The sequence below is a fragment of the Jatropha curcas genome, chromosome 9 (assembly GCF_041381405.1).
Source record: "Jatropha curcas cultivar XTBG-Jc1 chromosome 9, XTBG_Jcur_1.0, whole genome shotgun sequence".
NCBI classification, from domain to species: domain Eukaryota; kingdom Viridiplantae; phylum Streptophyta; class Magnoliopsida; order Malpighiales; family Euphorbiaceae; genus Jatropha; species Jatropha curcas.
In genome coordinates this window covers 6,989,223-7,008,467 of record NC_143159.1, presented here as the reverse complement: position 1 = coordinate 7,008,467, position 19,245 = coordinate 6,989,223, and the positions used below count along the sequence as shown (strand labels likewise).

At 30.0% G+C, this 19,245-nt stretch overlaps 2 protein-coding genes across 3 annotated transcripts; one reads left to right on the top strand and one right to left on the bottom strand.

Annotated features, from left to right (window-relative positions):
- Nucleotides 1–351: 351 nt before the first annotated feature.
- LOC105638993 (2-oxoglutarate (2OG) and Fe(II)-dependent oxygenase superfamily protein) lies at nt 352–1,895 on the bottom strand. Its single transcript, XM_012222925.4, has 3 exons — nt 1,719–1,895; nt 1,382–1,608; nt 352–1,204 (listed from the first exon to the last, which is right to left on the bottom strand). Exons 1-3 carry the CDS (start codon nt 1,824–1,826, stop codon nt 604–606), a joined length of 936 nt encoding a protein of 311 aa, XP_012078315.1. The 5' UTR covers nt 1,827–1,895; the 3' UTR covers nt 352–603.
- Nucleotides 1,896–14,140: 12,245 nt separating this feature from the next.
- LOC105638992 (amino-acid permease BAT1 homolog) lies at nt 14,141–16,903 on the top strand. 2 transcript variants are annotated; one of them, XM_012222924.4, is made up of 7 exons: nt 14,141–14,400; nt 14,522–14,701; nt 15,048–15,167; nt 15,319–15,510; nt 15,588–15,893; nt 15,965–16,147; nt 16,216–16,903. In XM_012222924.4, the coding sequence occupies exons 1-7, from the start codon at nt 14,314–14,316 to the stop codon at nt 16,705–16,707; spliced, it is 1,560 nt and encodes a 519-aa protein (XP_012078314.1). In that variant the 5' UTR covers nt 14,141–14,313; the 3' UTR covers nt 16,708–16,903. The 2 variants fall into 2 exon arrangements, with proteins under 2 accessions (XP_012078314.1, XP_020536874.1); XM_020681215.2 differs by lacking the exon at nt 14,141–14,400 and having other exon boundaries at nt 14,560–14,701; nt 15,048–15,172.
- Nucleotides 16,904–19,245: the final 2,342 nt, after the last annotated feature.

Here is a 19,245-nt window from a genome sequence, read left to right as displayed (position 1 = left end):
GAGAGAGACTCATTGTAGCGATGCTATGTATGAAACTCTGCGATCTTTTTCCCTTCTGTTCCTGTCACTAGGTAGGTATCACCAGCCAGCTTTCGCACTTTTGAACCCTTGTGTTGTGTCTATATGAACATGTCTGTTTCTGCCATTATCGCTCTTAACCCACTTGTCAGGTCAACAGTAGCAACCACCACCACCACCACCACCAAAGAACCAAACCAGTTGATAAAGTTAGCTGTTGAACTCTAGGGCAAAAAAAGACTGAATGTTGAGACAAGCTCAGTATAGTAGTTGTAGAATGAAAAATCAATCTAGTTTGTCCATATGCATATATGATTTCTATTATACAAAGCATACATTAACAAGCACATGTAATTATAATTAATTACCCTTGATTACATAATGAACAGAAAGAGAATCAATCTAAAGCAAACACACTGATACCCAGCTTTCTTTTCTCTCCTACATGTTTTTAACTGGGAGAGAATGAAGCTTTTTTTAGCCATTGGGCAAACCTATGTCGCTAAACCATAAACTAGAACTTTAAGACAAATTTAAAAGAAAAAAGAAAAGAAAAGCTGTAATAAATCTGGACCTAGTTGAATATCACACAGCCCTCACAGCTTGGAACCTAGGTTCTTTAGGGAGAAACTTCTGTTCAGCATAAACAGACATGTAGTCACCAAACACGAACTTAGGGTACTCTTGATGATTCATTTCCTGGTTAGCTTTTTCCACCAGTTCTGGTGCAGGAGCTATGGTAGCCTTAAGGGAAGGGTTATAGAATGAAGCAATTGACCTTCTATTCCCGTTTACGGTGGATAGAACTCTGTGCCAGGTACTCTTGTACCTCCCATTACTTAGGACCTCAATTTGGTCACCAGTGTTAATAACAATAGTGTTTTTCAGTGGCTGGACATCAATCCATTGTCCTCCTTTGAGGATTTGCAGGCCACCAACTTCATCATCCTGGAAGAGTAAGATTACACCTCCAGCATCTGTGTGAGCTCTAAGACCATTCACTAGCTCAGGATGAGGACATGGTGGATAGTGGCTAACTTTAGTTCCAAAGAAGGCGTTGTCTCCTTCTCCACCATTGAATGCCTTCTTGATGTATCCTTTTGGTAAGCCTAAGTTCTCATCCATGACTTCCATTACTCTCTCTGCCAGTTTTTTCAGTTCAGCTCTGTATTCTGCCATTGTTTCCCTGTCATGAACACGAAAAACTTAGATCACACACTGTACTTCCTTTTCTTCGCATAGTTTCTTGAAAATTGCAGTGCTAAATTAGTTTCCAAATCCTATTAGGGTTAGATTTAGCTGTGATTCACTAAGCTGAAACTCATTGGTAAATTTAATAGATATTAGTTATATAGATACTTACTTGAATTCAGGGGTTTCTGAAGGCCATTGATTATCATCCAAGAGAGTGATGACATCTTCCCAGTCTACATTCTCCAGTTTCTCTCCATTTTTCTTCCCTGCTAAATCATTTGCGGTCTTCATCAGTTTCGATTTCTTGAAATTTTCTTCTCTTTCCAGCCTGTAGAACTCTGAGCAAACCTTCTTCACCCTCTCAAGAAGCTCCTCCGGAATTCCATGGTTCACAATCTGCAACGGCAAGCATCATATGAGAAAACACAAATTTAGAAATCCATTTCAGACCATCATGATCTAGAATAGTAAAAATCTTTGAACTTCTTGAAACTGTTAAAAAATACCTGGAAAAATCCCCATTCCTCGCACCCATTAGCGATCTGAGCCATTGTTTTCGCTCTCTCCTCACCAGAGCTTTTCACTTTAGAGAAATCAATCACTGGAATCGTCATTGAAGCAAAGAAACAGGAAAAGAGAGAAAGAGAGGAGGTGTTGATAGTGTGAATGCTTTGGCTATGTCTGCTGTTAATGTGGCTGCAAAAGAAGTTGCTAATTAGGTCTATTTATAGCAAGTTTTCCCGCCATGCAATGTCAACTCCTTTAATTTGTTTCCTTTTTTATTATTAGCCGTTGGGGTGAGATATGTTGGACGGTGACATTTTTCGTTTTTAAATAACTATAACATATACATAATTAAAGGTGAAGGTCAAAGTGCTTAGTTAGCTTTAGTTAGCTTTTAACTAATTAACTAATTAGCCCTAGGAAAAATAACTAATTTACCGGTAACCCACAACACAAGCATTCTTTCAGGTGTTGCATACCTAACTAGTTTTGTTTATTTAAATTTATAATATTTTTTTTAACATATGCCTCATGCCACATGGACGTCCCATATTGCTCTTTTACCCACCTCTGACCGCTCCACTGCATAGATTTTGACCGTTGGATGTGAATATAGTATATAATATATATATGTATATTTCCCTGCTTTTATATAGCGTATAAAAACCTAATTAAAGTAATGCTTCCACCAAATGAACCCTTAATGACTAGTAATTAACATCTTAATAATTATTTGACTTGCCAGATAATTTGATTCTGAATTCTTGTTATGATACTACTACATTCATGTGCAATATTCCCATATTTTTCTGTCATATAATATAAAATATATGTATACACATACTAGTTACTTATGTCTCTGTGCATTGCATACATATGCAATTTCGTTAATATGCTTTATTATTTAAGAAATATTAATGAGATTATTAATTTTATTAATTATTGAAAAGGAACAGTTTTATTAAAAAAGAAATAAAAATATTATTATTTTATTTATTACTTTGGAATAATGTTAATGATATTATTAATTTCGTTAATTACTGAAAAAATAAACTGAAATATTTTATTAATTTGAAAGAATATTAGTAATATTATTAATTATTAGAACAAACTGAAAATATCACTAATGATATTAATTCCACCTCCATTGTATCTAAAGAAAAAGAAAATTAAATTAGAAAGTAATAGAAAATAGAAAAAAAAAGAAAAAGAAAAATAGATAGATGTAAATAAATATATCTATAGATTTATATAGATATAAAAAACATAATTTACTCTAAAATGGAAAAAAAATTTGAAAAAGAAAAATTAATGACATTATTTTATTTAGGAAAAATTATTTCTATATCCCTGAGGTTTGCCATAATTATCTAAGTAATCCCAGTCGTTTTATGTAATATGTAACACATCTCTGACTTTTAACTCTGTCTAATTAAAAAGTCATTACGTCTGACAATGGGATGTTTTGCCGTTAATGGAAGACGAAAAATACTAAAACATCCCTCCCTCGCTGACGTGGACCAGTATGACCTTCCAAGGAGGGATACGAAAATTCTCCAAAACAAGAACTTGTCACTCAAAAACCTCTTAATCGCCAGTTCATGTTTTAAAGAACTTTTCCAGAAAATGATGTTTCTTGACGACACGAAGTGAGTGCTCGTAGCATGTAGTGCTTCGTTTGCATGGAATCACAATCTTGAACCTTCGTGTTTGAGGTAAATACTAGAAACTGAGACCTATTTTAGTTTTTTCTTGAAAAAATTGAAAACCCATATTTTTTAGGATTTTTATGATGATGATTTTTGGTATATTGAAATGCTCCAGCATCGTTATGAGTTCTTATTTCTATAATGAGAATGCATTTGGGGTTTTTGCAAACGTTAATGCTTATTTTGAACATATGTGTTAAATTGCAATGTAGGAAAGCTTGAATTTGATGGCTTTGCTCGAAAGTTACACTATTGGGGTCATATATGAAGGGGATACTACGTATTTGTATGATGCATAACCTGACAGAATGAGCTACATTGTTCTCTTACAAAATGTATGCAAAGTTCATAAGATAAAAGATAGGAATGTGGATATTACATGTTCTGAAAATTATAGCATAGAGAAAGATGCAGACGTGACTTTAATGTTTGAAAGATTCAAGGACACTGCTTATATTGAACTGAATTTGGTTAGAAAGCAAGGTGAACCGAGTGTTGTTATGCAATTATGTTCCAGAGTCAGGTGGTAGATAATATGGGTTACATCATGAAAATTTGCAGCCTAATAGGCAAGTTCCAGGTAATGGTGTTGGGGAGGCAGAAAGTAATATTGGGTCACAGACTGAGATAAGTGGGGATCTTGGAGATGTGATTATTATTGAGCAAGAAAATGTAGGTGGTGGGATTGGAAATAGAGAGGGTACAAGTAGGGGTAGGGGGAAGGGGGCAGAAATTTTGATAGGATCACAGATATGGGATAATGTGCTGGCTGATGACACTGAGTATTCAAGCTATGTAAACGGTTTAGGCAGGGGCAAAGGGAGGGGGAGAGGGCGATGTAGAGGCAGGGCAAATATTCATGAGGCAAATGTGAATAGGGACAATAGGAAGGGGAAAAGAGCAACTGCAGTTGGAGCCTCTTATAGCTCTAGACATAGGGTACAATAAGAACAACCATTGGAGGGGGAAGGGGGAGAAACAGAAACTGTCACTGACAGCCAGTCCACAGATGATGACTATGTCTTTTCTGGTACTGAAGTTGAGAGTAGTGAATCTGAAACACATGAGGGAGTGGAAATAGATCCAGAAGAGAATATTGACTTGAATAATGATGTTGATGATGGTCTCAGTGATGTTGATACTGACAAGGAATAGTCAGCTGCAAGTAGTGACATGGAGGTTGATGCACCAAGATGGAGGTTGATGCACCAAGAAGGAGAAGAGTTAGAAAAAAAAAACAGGAGATCCTTGGAATAAAATATATGACAATATGTTTGAAACACCAGATGAAGGTGATATTGAATTCAGAGTTGGGCATACATTCTTAAGTGTTGATAGTTGTAGAGAAGCTTTAAGGGATTATGTTGTTAGGGGAGGGCTCATAATAAGGATGATTAAGAATGATAGTAGAAGAGTGACATCAAAATGTAAGGGGGAGGGTTGCCCATTTAGATTCCATGCTAGTGTAGCTCCAGACTTAATCACTTTTGTAGTAAAAAACCCTACAACTTGAGCATACATGCATGAGGCCATTAAACAACAAGAATCCAAATGCAACAACAAAGTGTGTGAAGAAGAAATTGGAATCTCAATTGGCTGCTGATCCAGGAATGAGCTTTGCTTTAATGCAAGTTGAGTTGAAGGAAAAATGGGGCATTGAGACTCAATATTGGCAGCTTCATAAGGCAAGGACAGCTGCTAGAGAGCAAGTGGCAAGTTCATATGAGGAGAGCTACAATAAGTTGCATAAATACATTGCACATCTTTAAATGTCAAACCCTGGAACTTTCATAAAATTTAAATCAATGCCAAGGAACAGTTTGGATGAGCCACTTCTTTTTATCTCCATTTTCATATGTTTTAAAGCAATGAAAGTGGGATTGTTGGAGGGATATAGGTCTCTCATTGGATTGGATGGATGCTTCCTCAAGGGTCCTTTTAGAGGATGTTTACTGAGTACTGTTACACTAGATGGGAATAAGGGGGGTGTCAATGTTGTTTTTTCCTCTTTATGTCTGTCTTTTTCTTGACAGCAAACACGCAAGTGTATTATAGCAAACACTCCAGTGCATGTGAACCAAGTTTGATTTGAGTTCTTTTTATAATGCACATTATGTAAACAAGTTGTTTTTGTCTTTTGTGAATTGGAAACATTTGATTAATGAGAATGAAACTATTTGTATATATTTTTCTATATTTTTTTTGCAAGGCATTTGTGATACTTACCACTAAACGAGTTTAGAGTTAATAAGTATACATTTTCTTCCAAAAAGTATATTACATTCAATTCATCTGCAAATTGACCGTGCTCACCTAAGTTAATAACATTTAACAACTAACCCACCACATTAAAACATCTCATTACAAAAACTACCCAAGTACCCAAAATACAAAAAAAAAAAAACAAACACATAAATCACAATCCTCAGTTACCCTTGTAGAGCAAAATTACAAGTAAGGTAAAAAGCATCGTGATAGCCATCATGCATATGCAAATCATCTTCTTCAAGCGGCCAATCTCCAACTCTAAACACTCCCTTCTTCCTCCAATCATCACAATCTCAGTATACATTTTCATCAGCTCCCTCTTGAGAAACAACATCTCATCCTTCAATTCAAATAAGTCAATAGCTACACTTCTTTGCCTCACTTCCAAATCGCTTCCTTGCGATTGATCTGATAAATCTATAGCTTTACACCATCCAAGGAAAGACCTGCATGCATTATCAATACAGTAATAATAGAGCCGATTTTTATTTTTTTATGTCTTTGAGATCCTAATTTCTGTTTTTTTGCCACACTTGCAATATATATATTCACAAACCTTCATTCCCATGCTCCATCGGCTGCGCTTGAAGAAGACATAGTCGGTTGTCTCTTCTCTAGTTACCTGCAAATCCTATTTTGGGTGATTTCACTTTTTCTTGCATTTTCTGATTTTCTTTCCTATCTAATACGGTCAAACCTCCTTTCTTTTATGGACAGTTCAACAAGGGTATAATGCTTCCTTATAAATTTATTATTTCATCTCTCTCTTTGTTTTTAAGTCATTTTAACGGCAAAACACCCTATGTTCAGACGGAAGGATCTTTTAATTAGACGGCGTTAAAGGTCAGGGACTAGTTATACATTATATAAAACGTTAGGGAATACTTAGATAATTAAGGCAAACCCGAGGGACTAAATAATGATTTTCCCTTTTATTTATTATTTTGAAATAAAATTAATGATATTATTAATTTCATTAATTATTAGAAAAAGAAATTAAAATGTTTTATTACTTTAAAAGTATATTAATAATATTATTAATTTTATTAATTATTAAAAAATTGAAAAAATAACAATAATATCATTTTTGATATTAATTCCAACTCCATCAATGAAATTAAAAAAAATTCTTTAAAAAGGAAAAAAAGATTTGACTCCAACTCCACAAAATATTGTCCCACTAGTCAAACATTATTTCTCAAATTCATTTTACTTTCACCAGAACGATAATTGGATAAGTTAAAAAAAAAAAAAAAAATTTGAGTGCTATAAAATTTCTTCATCAAGATTTAGGGGGTTAAATTACAATGGAAACCTTGCTTATAATAGAAACCTCTACCGACTACTTGTTGACCACTTCTGTAAGTATATATATATATATATATATATATATATATATATATATATATATGTTACCCCTTAAACCCTTTTGACCTTTAACACATGAATATGTAATGCTGCTCTTGTAGGACAAATCAACAATTAATTAATTAATTAACACTGATTTGCAGGCATAGTTTATGGACTAAGCAAGTGAAGAAGGCAAAGGTATAGACTTTGATTAACAAACTAATTAATTAAACATTAACTTAATTAATACATTGTCAACTTGCATATCACACCTCACTAATTAAATAATTAATTAGAATTTTAATTAATTAATTTTTTTTGTGGAAATGATCTGTAACTCCTCTACCAGCTAATAGATATAGTTGGCCTTGTGATTTTGGTCGTAATTGTGTCGGAATGGTAGGGTACATTTATCAGAGTACAGAGAATACTGACCGTCCGATCAAGAACTGATATGGTCCTCCATTTCTGTACTTCTGGTACTTAACTAGTCATAAACCAGCGTCAAAAATTTTCATAATTGCCACATAATATACATCTCCAGATCCTCTAATTAGATCTTAAATCATAATTATATATACACACTTGTTATTTGTTTTAATGATTATTAATATTATTATATGAAAACGATGATGACAATTATTAATATTAATGCATGAATCCTGACCAGCGTCATTCAGCATGACGATTATTACAAAAAATAAAATTTAAAATTACGTAAGGTAAATTTTTAAAATTTAAGAGATTAAAAATATTTTTATCAAGTTGAAAATTCACTTATTAACTTTATTACTTTTAATTTTGTTGCACCCTCAATTTTTATTTTGATTCATCAAACGTTTTAATTTATAAGATCATTTATTAAGCACTTCAATTTACAAAATTAAATCAATTAAACACTTACTAACTAGTTGAAAAATGTGAAAATTATTATTTCAAAAATTATGCTAACTAAATCAAATTAATATTTTGTATATAAAAGTTAAAAACCCTAAAAATTATTGTTATTAGCGTGGAAAAAAAAATGCAATATTATCAAAATTTACAAGTTTCTATATAAAATTCAAGGTTCTATAGGATTTAAGTTGCAAAGTTCAAGAATGAATTTATCTATCCGATTAAAGTTAAGGGGTCAAATTATGTATATACATGATCAATCATGCATGACTCTATATATGACAAACTATGTATGTATGACATAATTAATTAATTTTGGTGATGGTCTAGTGGGGCTTGTTCATGAGAGTTGTGATTTGCAGAATCGGTTATGATGTGTATGGGAATGCATTAATTTTGTAATGGAAATATATGTTGGGAGTATACCAAATTTATGATATGTGAGGGAATGCATTAAGTTCGTATGAAAATATATGTTGGAAGTCTACCAAATGAACATAATGGTTGGTGGCCAAATTAATTGAATTCATCTATTTATTATTATACATTTTCTATTATAGAAATGAAAAATATATTTTGAGACGACTAAATATGTAAATGAGTCGAATCAAGCTGAATCTTGTTAAGTTTGAGTTCAATTTTGTTAAAAATATATTCAAATTCAGTTTTTAGCTCAATTTCTCGGCTCATTGGTAGATTGCAATTTATATAAAAAAAAAAGATAAAAACTTTCTATAGGCTTGAACTTAATGGTCTTAAAAAAAATAAATCAGATTAAAGTAGTATTTCCTTATTTTATTTTAAATAACTACAACATTAATTTTCTATATTTGACTAAAAATTCAAAATTAAATAAATAATAAAAGTTCTACAAAATAATTCCAAAATACTTTTATACATGGAATTGGACACATGTTCAACTATTGATTTTGCTGCATTTTTTTTCTCTTCTTTTAACCTGATTCCGCTCTTGAATTGTTAGTTCCAGTTCAATTCTTTTATATTTTTTTCTCTCTAGTTTTTTAATTATAGTTTTAGTTTAGGATTGCCGGTTTATCAGCAGTAGCCCTTATCTCCTATTTTCTATTATCTTTTTCCCTTTATGTTTTTTTTTTTTTTTAATCTTCTTTATTTTAATAGCGGTTATCTCCTATTTCCTACTATCTCTTTCGCTTTACTTTTTTTTTTTTTTTTTGCTTTTAATCTTCTTTGTTTTAATAAACTCAGATATATTTTTCCTATAACACATATGTTTTTTTTTGTTTTATTATTGTTGGTTGTCTCCATATTTGAAGTTTTTTTTTGTCTCTTCCTTGTGAAGGTTTTTACTAAATAAAACTATATCTTATTTAATTTTATTTAGTTGGAGACTTTAGATCTTGATTCGCAAGTGTGGATCTTCGATCGATGAAGTCTGGTAGTGCCATCTATTCCTCCATTGATGCTATTAACGCATAACGGTGGAAACTCATCTGTATCAATCCAATTATAGAAAATCCAGAGAAGTTATTATTTGACGTCCGAATCAAATCAATTAACGGATTAGTTGCTGCTATGAAGATTTATATCTCTTGTTAAGATCAACTTCAATTGAAAAGATCTAATATTATATTTTTTAGTTTGAGTTTCATGATTCGACAAGATATGAATTCTTTTGTTTCGTTAAAATATCAACAACTTTGTTAGCTACTAACAGCAAAATTCTATATTTATTCTATATGCTTAATTATAATTCTCGATATTATTATTATTATTAAATTACATTTTCAAAAAGAAAAACTATGAAAAAGGAATTAATACCAAATATATATTCGAATAATTTGATAGCTTTTATTAAAAGACTTTGCTAAATATTTTAACCAACTTACGTTAAATGACGAATTGAATATTTTATTTTCGCCCCTTCTAAAGAAAATCCGTAACTCCATTATTCATCATATTACATTTGATTTACCAACCATATGATTAAACATTATTGTTTATTTTTTGTATTTTATAATTATTTTTGGTGCTTTTCTCTTTAATGAAGGAGTGACAGCAAGTCCAACTTAACCGACAGCTGAAGACTAAAGAGAAGCAAGAAAAAGAGATATTGTTTTCAAATTAACAACATTACAACTTTGAAGCTAGCTAAGTAGTGTTTATAGAGAACCATTGAATTAAGAGTCAAGACAGCCTATCTCATACACCTAATTGCTCATTATATATACATTTATGAACTTTTTGGAACATTTTTTTAACTTCAATGGATTCAATCTTCAAACTTCAAAGGTCAGATAATCTATCAGCTACCAGCTATTAACAATTAAGAACGTGTATTCAAATCATAAAATTTAACGTGAAACAATATTTATAGGTTTGGTCATATAACTATCACGTGGAATATTCATATGCAAAAGACCACACTATATAAAAACTTGTAGTATCATTTAAGTTTTGAACTAAATATAAAAATGGTGAGCAGGATAATTTTGTTTTACTTATTTCAAGAATAATACATTGCCTGCCAAATGCATTCCCCCAAGACATTGTCTATAAATGGAGGATTCAAAGGAAAATTAAATTAAAATCATCTTGAAAAAAGTGAAAAAATTGTCTAATGTTCATGCATATTAACTCTTATGTTCCCTTTCTTCCATTTCAAGAACTCTCTCTCTCTCTCTTTCTTCTTCTTCTTCTTCTTGCTCACATGGTGCTGACTAATGGTGTTGCTAACAAGGCAAAGGCATCCATGGAAATTGGTCTAGAGTGTCTGTACATAGATTTGGTTTTTGGTCTCTGTCTTTTTTTTTTAATCAATTCCTCATCATCAATTTAATAAATTAATATTTTTTTTATTCAAGAAAGCAATATTATTGTATTTTAAATATTTCTTGTACACTAATTGAATTAACTAACTTTTAATATATAATTAATTAAGCCAGCAAAGTCATCAAAGTGGTCGGCAACACTTAGTCCAGATTTTTGTCAAAGAAATTTCATTGGGAAATCCAATTCAACAACTATATTTTATTTTTATTCTTTGATCTTGTCTAATAATATTTAAATGATTGGTCTCATATTGTTTCTTTTTTAATTTTAAAATCTTTAAGAAAATTGATTATTGGAATTTAAGAGATGGTTTGCTCATTAAAAATCTCATTATTACCATATAATAATTTAAGTTTTTATTTTTATTTTTTTATTTGTAGGAGGCTGAACGGAAGGGGCAGCTCTCTATTTTGAATAATATTTATCAAGATAATTTCATAGTGGAAATGACTTAAATTCGATATCTCTCACTTTTCACATCCTTTATAGAACACGAACAGACCAATCAGACTATGTCTAATTCGTTTTGATTTTATCGTAACATATAAAATGAATTTTCTTAATATAGGTTTTGGTATTTCTTATTGAAAGTGTGTTGCATCCTGCTTAATTGCCTCGCAGACAATTATTTAAATAAAAAAATAAAAATATATTCCATGTACGTGAAATAGACATTCAGGGTATTTTTTGATATAGCAGTTGCAATTGCCACTAAAATTATTAATGACTAGATGATTACTTAAACACTAACAATTAAAAATATTAATTTTCAGCATTTCAGTCATAATTTCAAAACTTTTGGATTTTAAAAACATTTAATAATTCATCTAGTCCAATTATTACATATTGTAATAATTGATTAAATAATTATATATAATTTAATAGTGAATACATAAAATAATTATATATAATTTAATGGTAAATATATATAATTATATATAAAACTCGTCAATATATTTTTATTAGACCTTCCTCTTTTCAATACTTAAAATAATATTTTAAAAACCCTCGAGAGATGATAGAGATTCCATCTCTCTTAACACTTGAGAGGAAGCGTTTTGCCGCCTCTATGACCCTATCCGATGCAAATCCAAATTAATCGGATCAGTAAGCTTCGAATATCGGATGATTAAAATAAAGAATTAAAAAAAAAAAAAGAAATTAGTTAGCTAGACGTGAAAAGTCCTTTTGTTTGTGCGTGTCAAGTGTTGATTAATTCAAACTTCTTGGAATGATTAATTAATAACTACATAAAGCAACCCCATTTAGTTACAGTTAAAGGAATTGCATAACTACCTAAGTAACCGTATAAGAGTTTCGTAACCATTCTGCAATTTGGAAAATTACATGTTGTCTCCACATGGCAACCCTAATACTATTTCTTTTTATTGGTTAATTATTTATAAACTTCAAAGGTTTTTTTTTTTTGCAAGCAATTGTACTTGATTATTAGGTATCGATACGCACGTATAGAGTATTTATATTACGTAGATTGCACATTATTATTATTATTCGTTATTTACTTGTTTAATCTCATTAATTTATTTTTATATTCATTATGTATTTGATTATGAATACATAAATAAATCATTATGTTACATATATTATATATGCTTTAATACACTTTTTTTTTAGAATATATAATACACGTTTTACTATTTTATATTATAATTTCATGCATATTCCTATATCTAGCTGTAGTATAAAACCTAATTTCCTATGTTATTAATTTTGTTTCTTCTTAATTTCTTTTCTTTTTGAAAAAGAAATAGAGAGTGACTTTTTTTTTCAAAAAAGAAAAGTCAACTATTATCTTTCTTTTTTATTCTTTACTAAATGGTCATATTGCTTTCTTAGTATGTCAATAAAGCTATGTCAAACAACAATTCTCATTTTCTACTAATAAGTTGAAAAGCAATTAAGATCTCATTATCATTGAAAATGAAATATAATACTTCTGTTATACAATATTATTACATTTAAAAAAATAGTTTATTTTAAAATATTCATCACATTTATAATTTTAAGGAATAATAAATATTTTTTTTATGTTTATCCTTTACATATGACCAATAATTATTGTTTCAATTTAATCATTTTTTTTAGAGAATTAATATTAAATTAATGGTAATATAGTCAATTTATTCAATAATTTAATATAATTTAGATAAATTTAATGGTTTTATTAAAAAACGTGAAATTCCAAATGCGACAAGTATTATGAAACACAATGGTAATGATTTACTTTATAATTATTGTTGGAAACCTGATTGAAAAAAGTATTCAATTAAAATTTATTGGTTCAAAATCATTAATAATTGGTTTTGAGCTAAAGTTATCACTTTTGAGAGGGTTATAATTGAATACTATTACCTCTGTTTGTGCGTGGAAAAATGCATGCAAATTAAAAAAAAAAAAAAATTGTTTTGAGTTCAATTTGAGAAATTCAAATATAAATATTTCAAAATAATTTAAAAATAGATCAAAAATATATATTTTTCCGATACTGTTTAAGATAATGTTTTTTTTATTTTTAGAATAGAATAATGCTTTTTCAGAAAAGCACATTTTAGCCTTAATGAGAAACAGGATTTTAGCATTTTCTTTCATTTTGTATTTAAACTTTGAGCTAAAAGTACCAGAAGCTTAGTGTCTACTTTCAGGCCCCAATCCATCTAAACAGCCTTTAATTAATATATGTTTTGGACCTTAGACCGTTGGGTATGTGTCAATAACCTATTTGCAGAGAGTGAAATTATAGGCCTAAGCCAGAAGGTACAGCGTCAGTATCACTCAGAAGTTCGAAATCTTCCACTCTTTATATAAATGAAAAAATCAATTTAAACTATATTACATTACCACTTGATTGGTTATAGTTCATCCGTTATCATTTAATTTCTTTTATTTGTCACATATGTATTGAATTCCCGCATGTGATGAACATAGTTCGATTATATTGACTTCGATTTAATATTTGATAGTTCAGTCTTAATTTTTATAGGAAAAAAAATCAAAATTTTTTTCTTCCGTTTGTTTTATGAAACCCAAAAAGTAATTAAAAATTAAACTGATTTAATTTGATTATTTCCGTCCACTGTTTAGTTCCGTTCAGTACAATTTTACCAGGAACATGACTAGACTAAAATAAATTATTGAAAAGACGACGTGATAAATTCAAACTTTCCAACTGGCGTGGTCTTATTTTTCCACATTGGGATTGAGATACGACTTCTTCAAGTAAACGACAAGAGAAAAGTGCCAAAAATGCTAAAAAGTTAAAGTCTACAATTACTAAAAATTAGCAGGTCTTCATTTTCAAGCACACTTGCACCTATAAGGTCAAGATTGATAACTCTGGTCCTCTAATTGACTTGAAGATGCCAAATATACACATAAAATATACTGATTCAGAAGTAAGAAACCAAACATTCTATATGTATAAAAATCATCTGAACAAACTTGGAAATGGTTATCTATAATGCTGTAGCTAGCTACTTCTACTTTAATTCTGTTGATAAACAACAAGAAATTCTCCTTATTGAGATTATTCTCTATTTAACTAATGGCTCCGAGGGTTCAAGAAGAAATCGATTCTGCAGAGAAAAGACTCAATGAGCTTGGATACAAGCAAGAACTCAGGAGAGAAATGGTTATTCCTATTATTCTTGGTTATTTCGCTTATAATTTCCCTTTTTAATTCATTTTCCAAAAAGAAGAGATCTAATGCTTTGTTTATACTAATTATTTTCTTGCATGCTATGCAATTGCAGACCCTGTTTAAGACAATTGCGATTACATTCTCAAGCATGGCAGTTTTCACTGGAACACCTCTGTATGGGCCAAGCTTACGTTATGCAGGACCTGCACCTATGATATGGGGATGGGTAGTTGTCACATTCTTTACCTGGTTTATTGGAATAGCCATGGCTGAAATTTGCTCCTCTTTCCCTGTGAGTCTTCATCTCTTTTTAAGATACTTTGTCCTAAATTGAAAAAATTTTAAAATTCTTTTGCTGATGACATATAGACGTCATTCATGTTGGAGCATTTTCTTGGTCAAAGCATGTCCATTTTTCTCTGGTCAAACATTATTGCAAATTTTTATATGAATTAATTAACAGCGTAATTGGACCGGTTAGCATTCAACTTAATTAATTAATTAATTAATTAATTTTGTAAGATCAGTAGAATCCGCCATTGACTTGTTGGTCATATATAATCCTAATTTCCCTTTCAAAAAAAAAATATATAATCCTAATTTCTCGATGTTTTGTTGGAAATTTTTAATTTAAACAGACAACAGGTTCACTTTACTTTTGGGCTGCCCATTTGGCTGGGCCCAAATGGGGACCATTTGCATCTTGGTGCTGTGCCTGGCTCGAGACCATCGGTGTCATTTTTGGAATCGGTGCTCAGGTAAGGTACATCTAGATTCTAGACCTATTGATAAATATTAAATACCAGGGAACTTTACCTGCAAAGTTAAGAGTTGTAAAACCTGGTTAATTAGTAATTACAACAGTAAATCCTGAAACAGAAATGGTCTTAGTAAGTTTAATTCTTGCAGGCATATTCAGCATCACAGGCTCTACAAATGATCATTCTCTTGTCAACAGGAACTAACATCAGTGGAGGTTACTTTGCTTCAAGAAGTGTATTCCTGTGCATGTATATAGGTTTTACCCTTATATGGGCAGTTCTCAACACATTTGCTTTACAAGTCATTGCAATTCTTGACATAATCTCCATGTGGTGGCAGGTTAGTTCTTTACACAAAACTAGCTTCCAAGCTCTTCTAATCTGAATAATTAACAAAAGAAATTGACCAAGTTGCAGGTGATTGGGGGTTTAATGGTGATAATAATGCTTCCGTTGGTAGCAAGACCAACACAACCAGCTTCATATGTGTTCAGTCATTTTGAGACAGCACCTGAAGCAACTGGGATTAGCAGTACACCTTATGCAGTAATTATGTCTGTACTACTAAGCAACTACTGCTTGTATGGCTATGACACTGCAGCTCATTTAACTGAGGAAACAAAAGGTGCTGATAGAACTGGACCGATTGCAATTCTTTCTAGCATTGGAATCATTTCTGCTTTTGGATGGGGTTACAATTTAGCTCTTACTTTCAGTATCAAGGTATACTTATTAATAAAGCTACCTGTTAAAAAGAGAGAGGTGAGAATTTGATTGGAGAATTATTATTGCAGGACCCTAACCATTTATATGATCCGAACAATGAGACTGGTGGTGCACTTGTTCCTGCACAGATAATCTATGATGCATTTCGTGGCAGGTATCATAATGGAGCTGGAGCTGTTGTTTTTCTCTGCATCATTTGGGGTTCTTTCTTCTTCTGTGGACTCTCAGTAACTACTAGTGCTGGCAGAGTGGTAAGAGATAGTGATATAATAATTACTGTTTCTATAGTCTTCTTCTCATTTTTGTGTCTTCCTTGTAGGTTTATGCTCTGTCAAGAGACAATGGAATCCCATTTTCACACGTATGGAGAAGAATTCACCCAAAATACAAGGTTCCAAGAAATGCTGTTTGGCTGTGTGCTGCAATAGCTATAATTCTTGGACTACCCATCTTGAAGCTTGATGTGGTTTTCACAGCCATTATATCAATAAGTACAATTGGATGGGTAGGAGGGTATGCTGTACCAATATTTGCAAGGCTAATGATGGATGAGAAGAACTTCAAACCAGGACCCTTTTACTTGGGTAGGGCAAGGAGACCAGTTTGCTTGATAGCCTTTCTATGGATTTGTTATACTTGTTCAGCTTTTCTATTGCCAACCTCATACCCCATAAAATGGAAAACCTTCAACTATGCTCCAGTTGCTCTCGGGGTTTCTTTGAGTTTGATTATGCTCTGGTGGGTTTTGGACGCAAGGAAATGGTTCAAGGGGCCTGTAAGAAATATTGACGTGCAGAATGGAGATGTCTAACGTTTTTTTTCTCTTTTTTGTAAAATTAATTGATGTATATATGGGATACTAGCTAGTTTCCTAATCGCATCTTGCAAGATAAAACTTGTTTAGATCTGGTATGTAGGTCTATATATGGATCATACCATTTGAAAATCAAAATTTTTCTCTTTTTGCTTTTCCTAATTAATGAATAGTCAAAAATATTTTCATTTCATATATACTTTTATTGAGTTGGTTCATGAGAGCGCGATAGACCAATCCAGGCAAGTCATTCTCTATTTTGCACTTTTACCAATTTTTTTAAAGAAAAATTTATCAAGACCAACTAATTAAGTCCGCCCAACTTGACCATCGTATGCTCATCAGCAGCAATCTTTGCTCTTGTTTTCACTTTCCAAGTATATAGTGTTGACTTGGATAATTTTGTTTAATTATTATGTTAATAAAAAAATTTTATATAGTAAACTAAATCAAAAATTTATACACTTTTACCAAGTAGCTTATTAACATTAGCTTGAGTTCATGCTCGAAAGTTTCATTAAAATATCAAATTTAAACTCATTAAGAGCTCGATAAAAGTTCAACTTCAAGCTAGTTTTTCTACGATTAATTTCAAACGTAATTATAATATTATTAGAATAGTATTTATAATTAAAATAATTGTGATTACAATAATACCTAGAAATATAATTATTATAAAATTATTAAAATATTAGTGATAATGATAAATCTCTCATAATTCTGGTTATTATTATTAATAATAGAGAAAGCTATATAAAATAACATAACCTGTGATTAATTATAATACAGCTAAAATGCTATTTATAATTGTAATCCTAGTTATTATTATAATGCTAATTATCAAAGTTTGAGCTTATGAAGCTCGGCTTGGCAAGGCTCTAGCTCGCGCGAACAAGTTTATGAATATATTTTTTTATTAGGTTTGCTAGCCTGTCTATTTAATAACTTCGTGCATAGGCTCGTGAACAAGCTCATTTATTAAGCTTATGAGTTTATTTATTTGATAAACTCATTTATTAAGCTTATACTTAGTTTATAAATTCATTTATACTTATTGTAATTTGTTATAAATATATATAATTTTATGAATAATTATTGCACAAAATATTACATTAATAAATATATTTAAATTTAGGATATAATTTTTTTACAGACTTATAATAAAATGAAATTAGGCTTAGATAATTTATTAGAATAGAGAACATGTTTCTATGTAAAATATGGAGTTATGAACTGTATCTAATCAACATTGTATAATTAATTTTAGTCATATTTATTTATGTTATAACTAATTTAATTAAACTATATTTTCTTAGATAAAAACAAATCTAATATTTTGATTTTTTTTTTGTAATAAATTGTAAAAATGAATTTAGTAATGCATTTTAGATAAATTAATTATACGTTCTTTATGTTTGACTAATACATTTTATTTTTATTATAAATCGTAAAATTAATTATTGGATAGTATTTTTCATATAGCTGATTACCTAATTATTTATTTTATATGAATTAATTGTATATAGTAATTTGATTAAAAATAAATAATCACAAATAATATCACCATATATAACATCTCTATTTTATTAATACTCAGCTTAAATAAAAAATCTTATTAGTAATTCAAATCGAGCTCAGCTTTTATTGAACCAAGCATCGAAAAATTCGTGAATAGTAGTTAATTTATTATAGTTATATAGAGAATGAGATTAGTTTAATTTTTAAAAAGTGCATAAAAATTATTTTTTTTTTCAAAAATGTATGAAAATTAGTTATGAAAAAAAAAAAAAGAATAAAAGACATTCTACTTTATGAAGAACATGATTAAATTTTTGAATGCGATTGTCGGAAACATTTTACTTTATGAGGTCGTGATTAAATTTTTGAAATTATTGTGGAAAAAGGAAAAAAAAAAAAAAAAAACATTATGAGGAACATGATTAAAAATTTGAAATGATGATTGGATAAATTCAAACTTTGCTACTCTCATGCCTTTTCACATTGAAATGCGATTTTTGCAAGCAAATAGGAAAAAGAAACTGCCAATAAAAAATTCGTCACAGTTGTTTGTTTTTAATTTTTTATTTATTAAAAACATAAAGTTGTTTTTGGTTACTTATTTTTTCAAAACTTTATTTTTCTAAATTTTTTTCCCTTTCTTTTAGTTCATGATGTGAAAAATTCTTTAAATTATCAAATTTCTTCCTTATTAAGCCATTAAAGATTTTAGTTTATGATAAAAAAATCTAAAATTATAAAATCTAAGACAAAATAATTAAAAATATTTCACACTTAAATTTTAAATTCAAAGTTAAATTAACTATTGATTATTATGTATGCAATCAATTGAATAAAAATATAATATCTAAGTATTATAATAAATAATAATACTAAATGACATTAGATTTATATGGATAGAGAAAATAATAATAATACAACTTTATGAGGACAAGTCTTATAGAAAATGAAAAAAAAGGAGAAATGTAGAATAAAAACTGATAGCACAATTACAGAAACCATTGTTTGTGGTTTCGT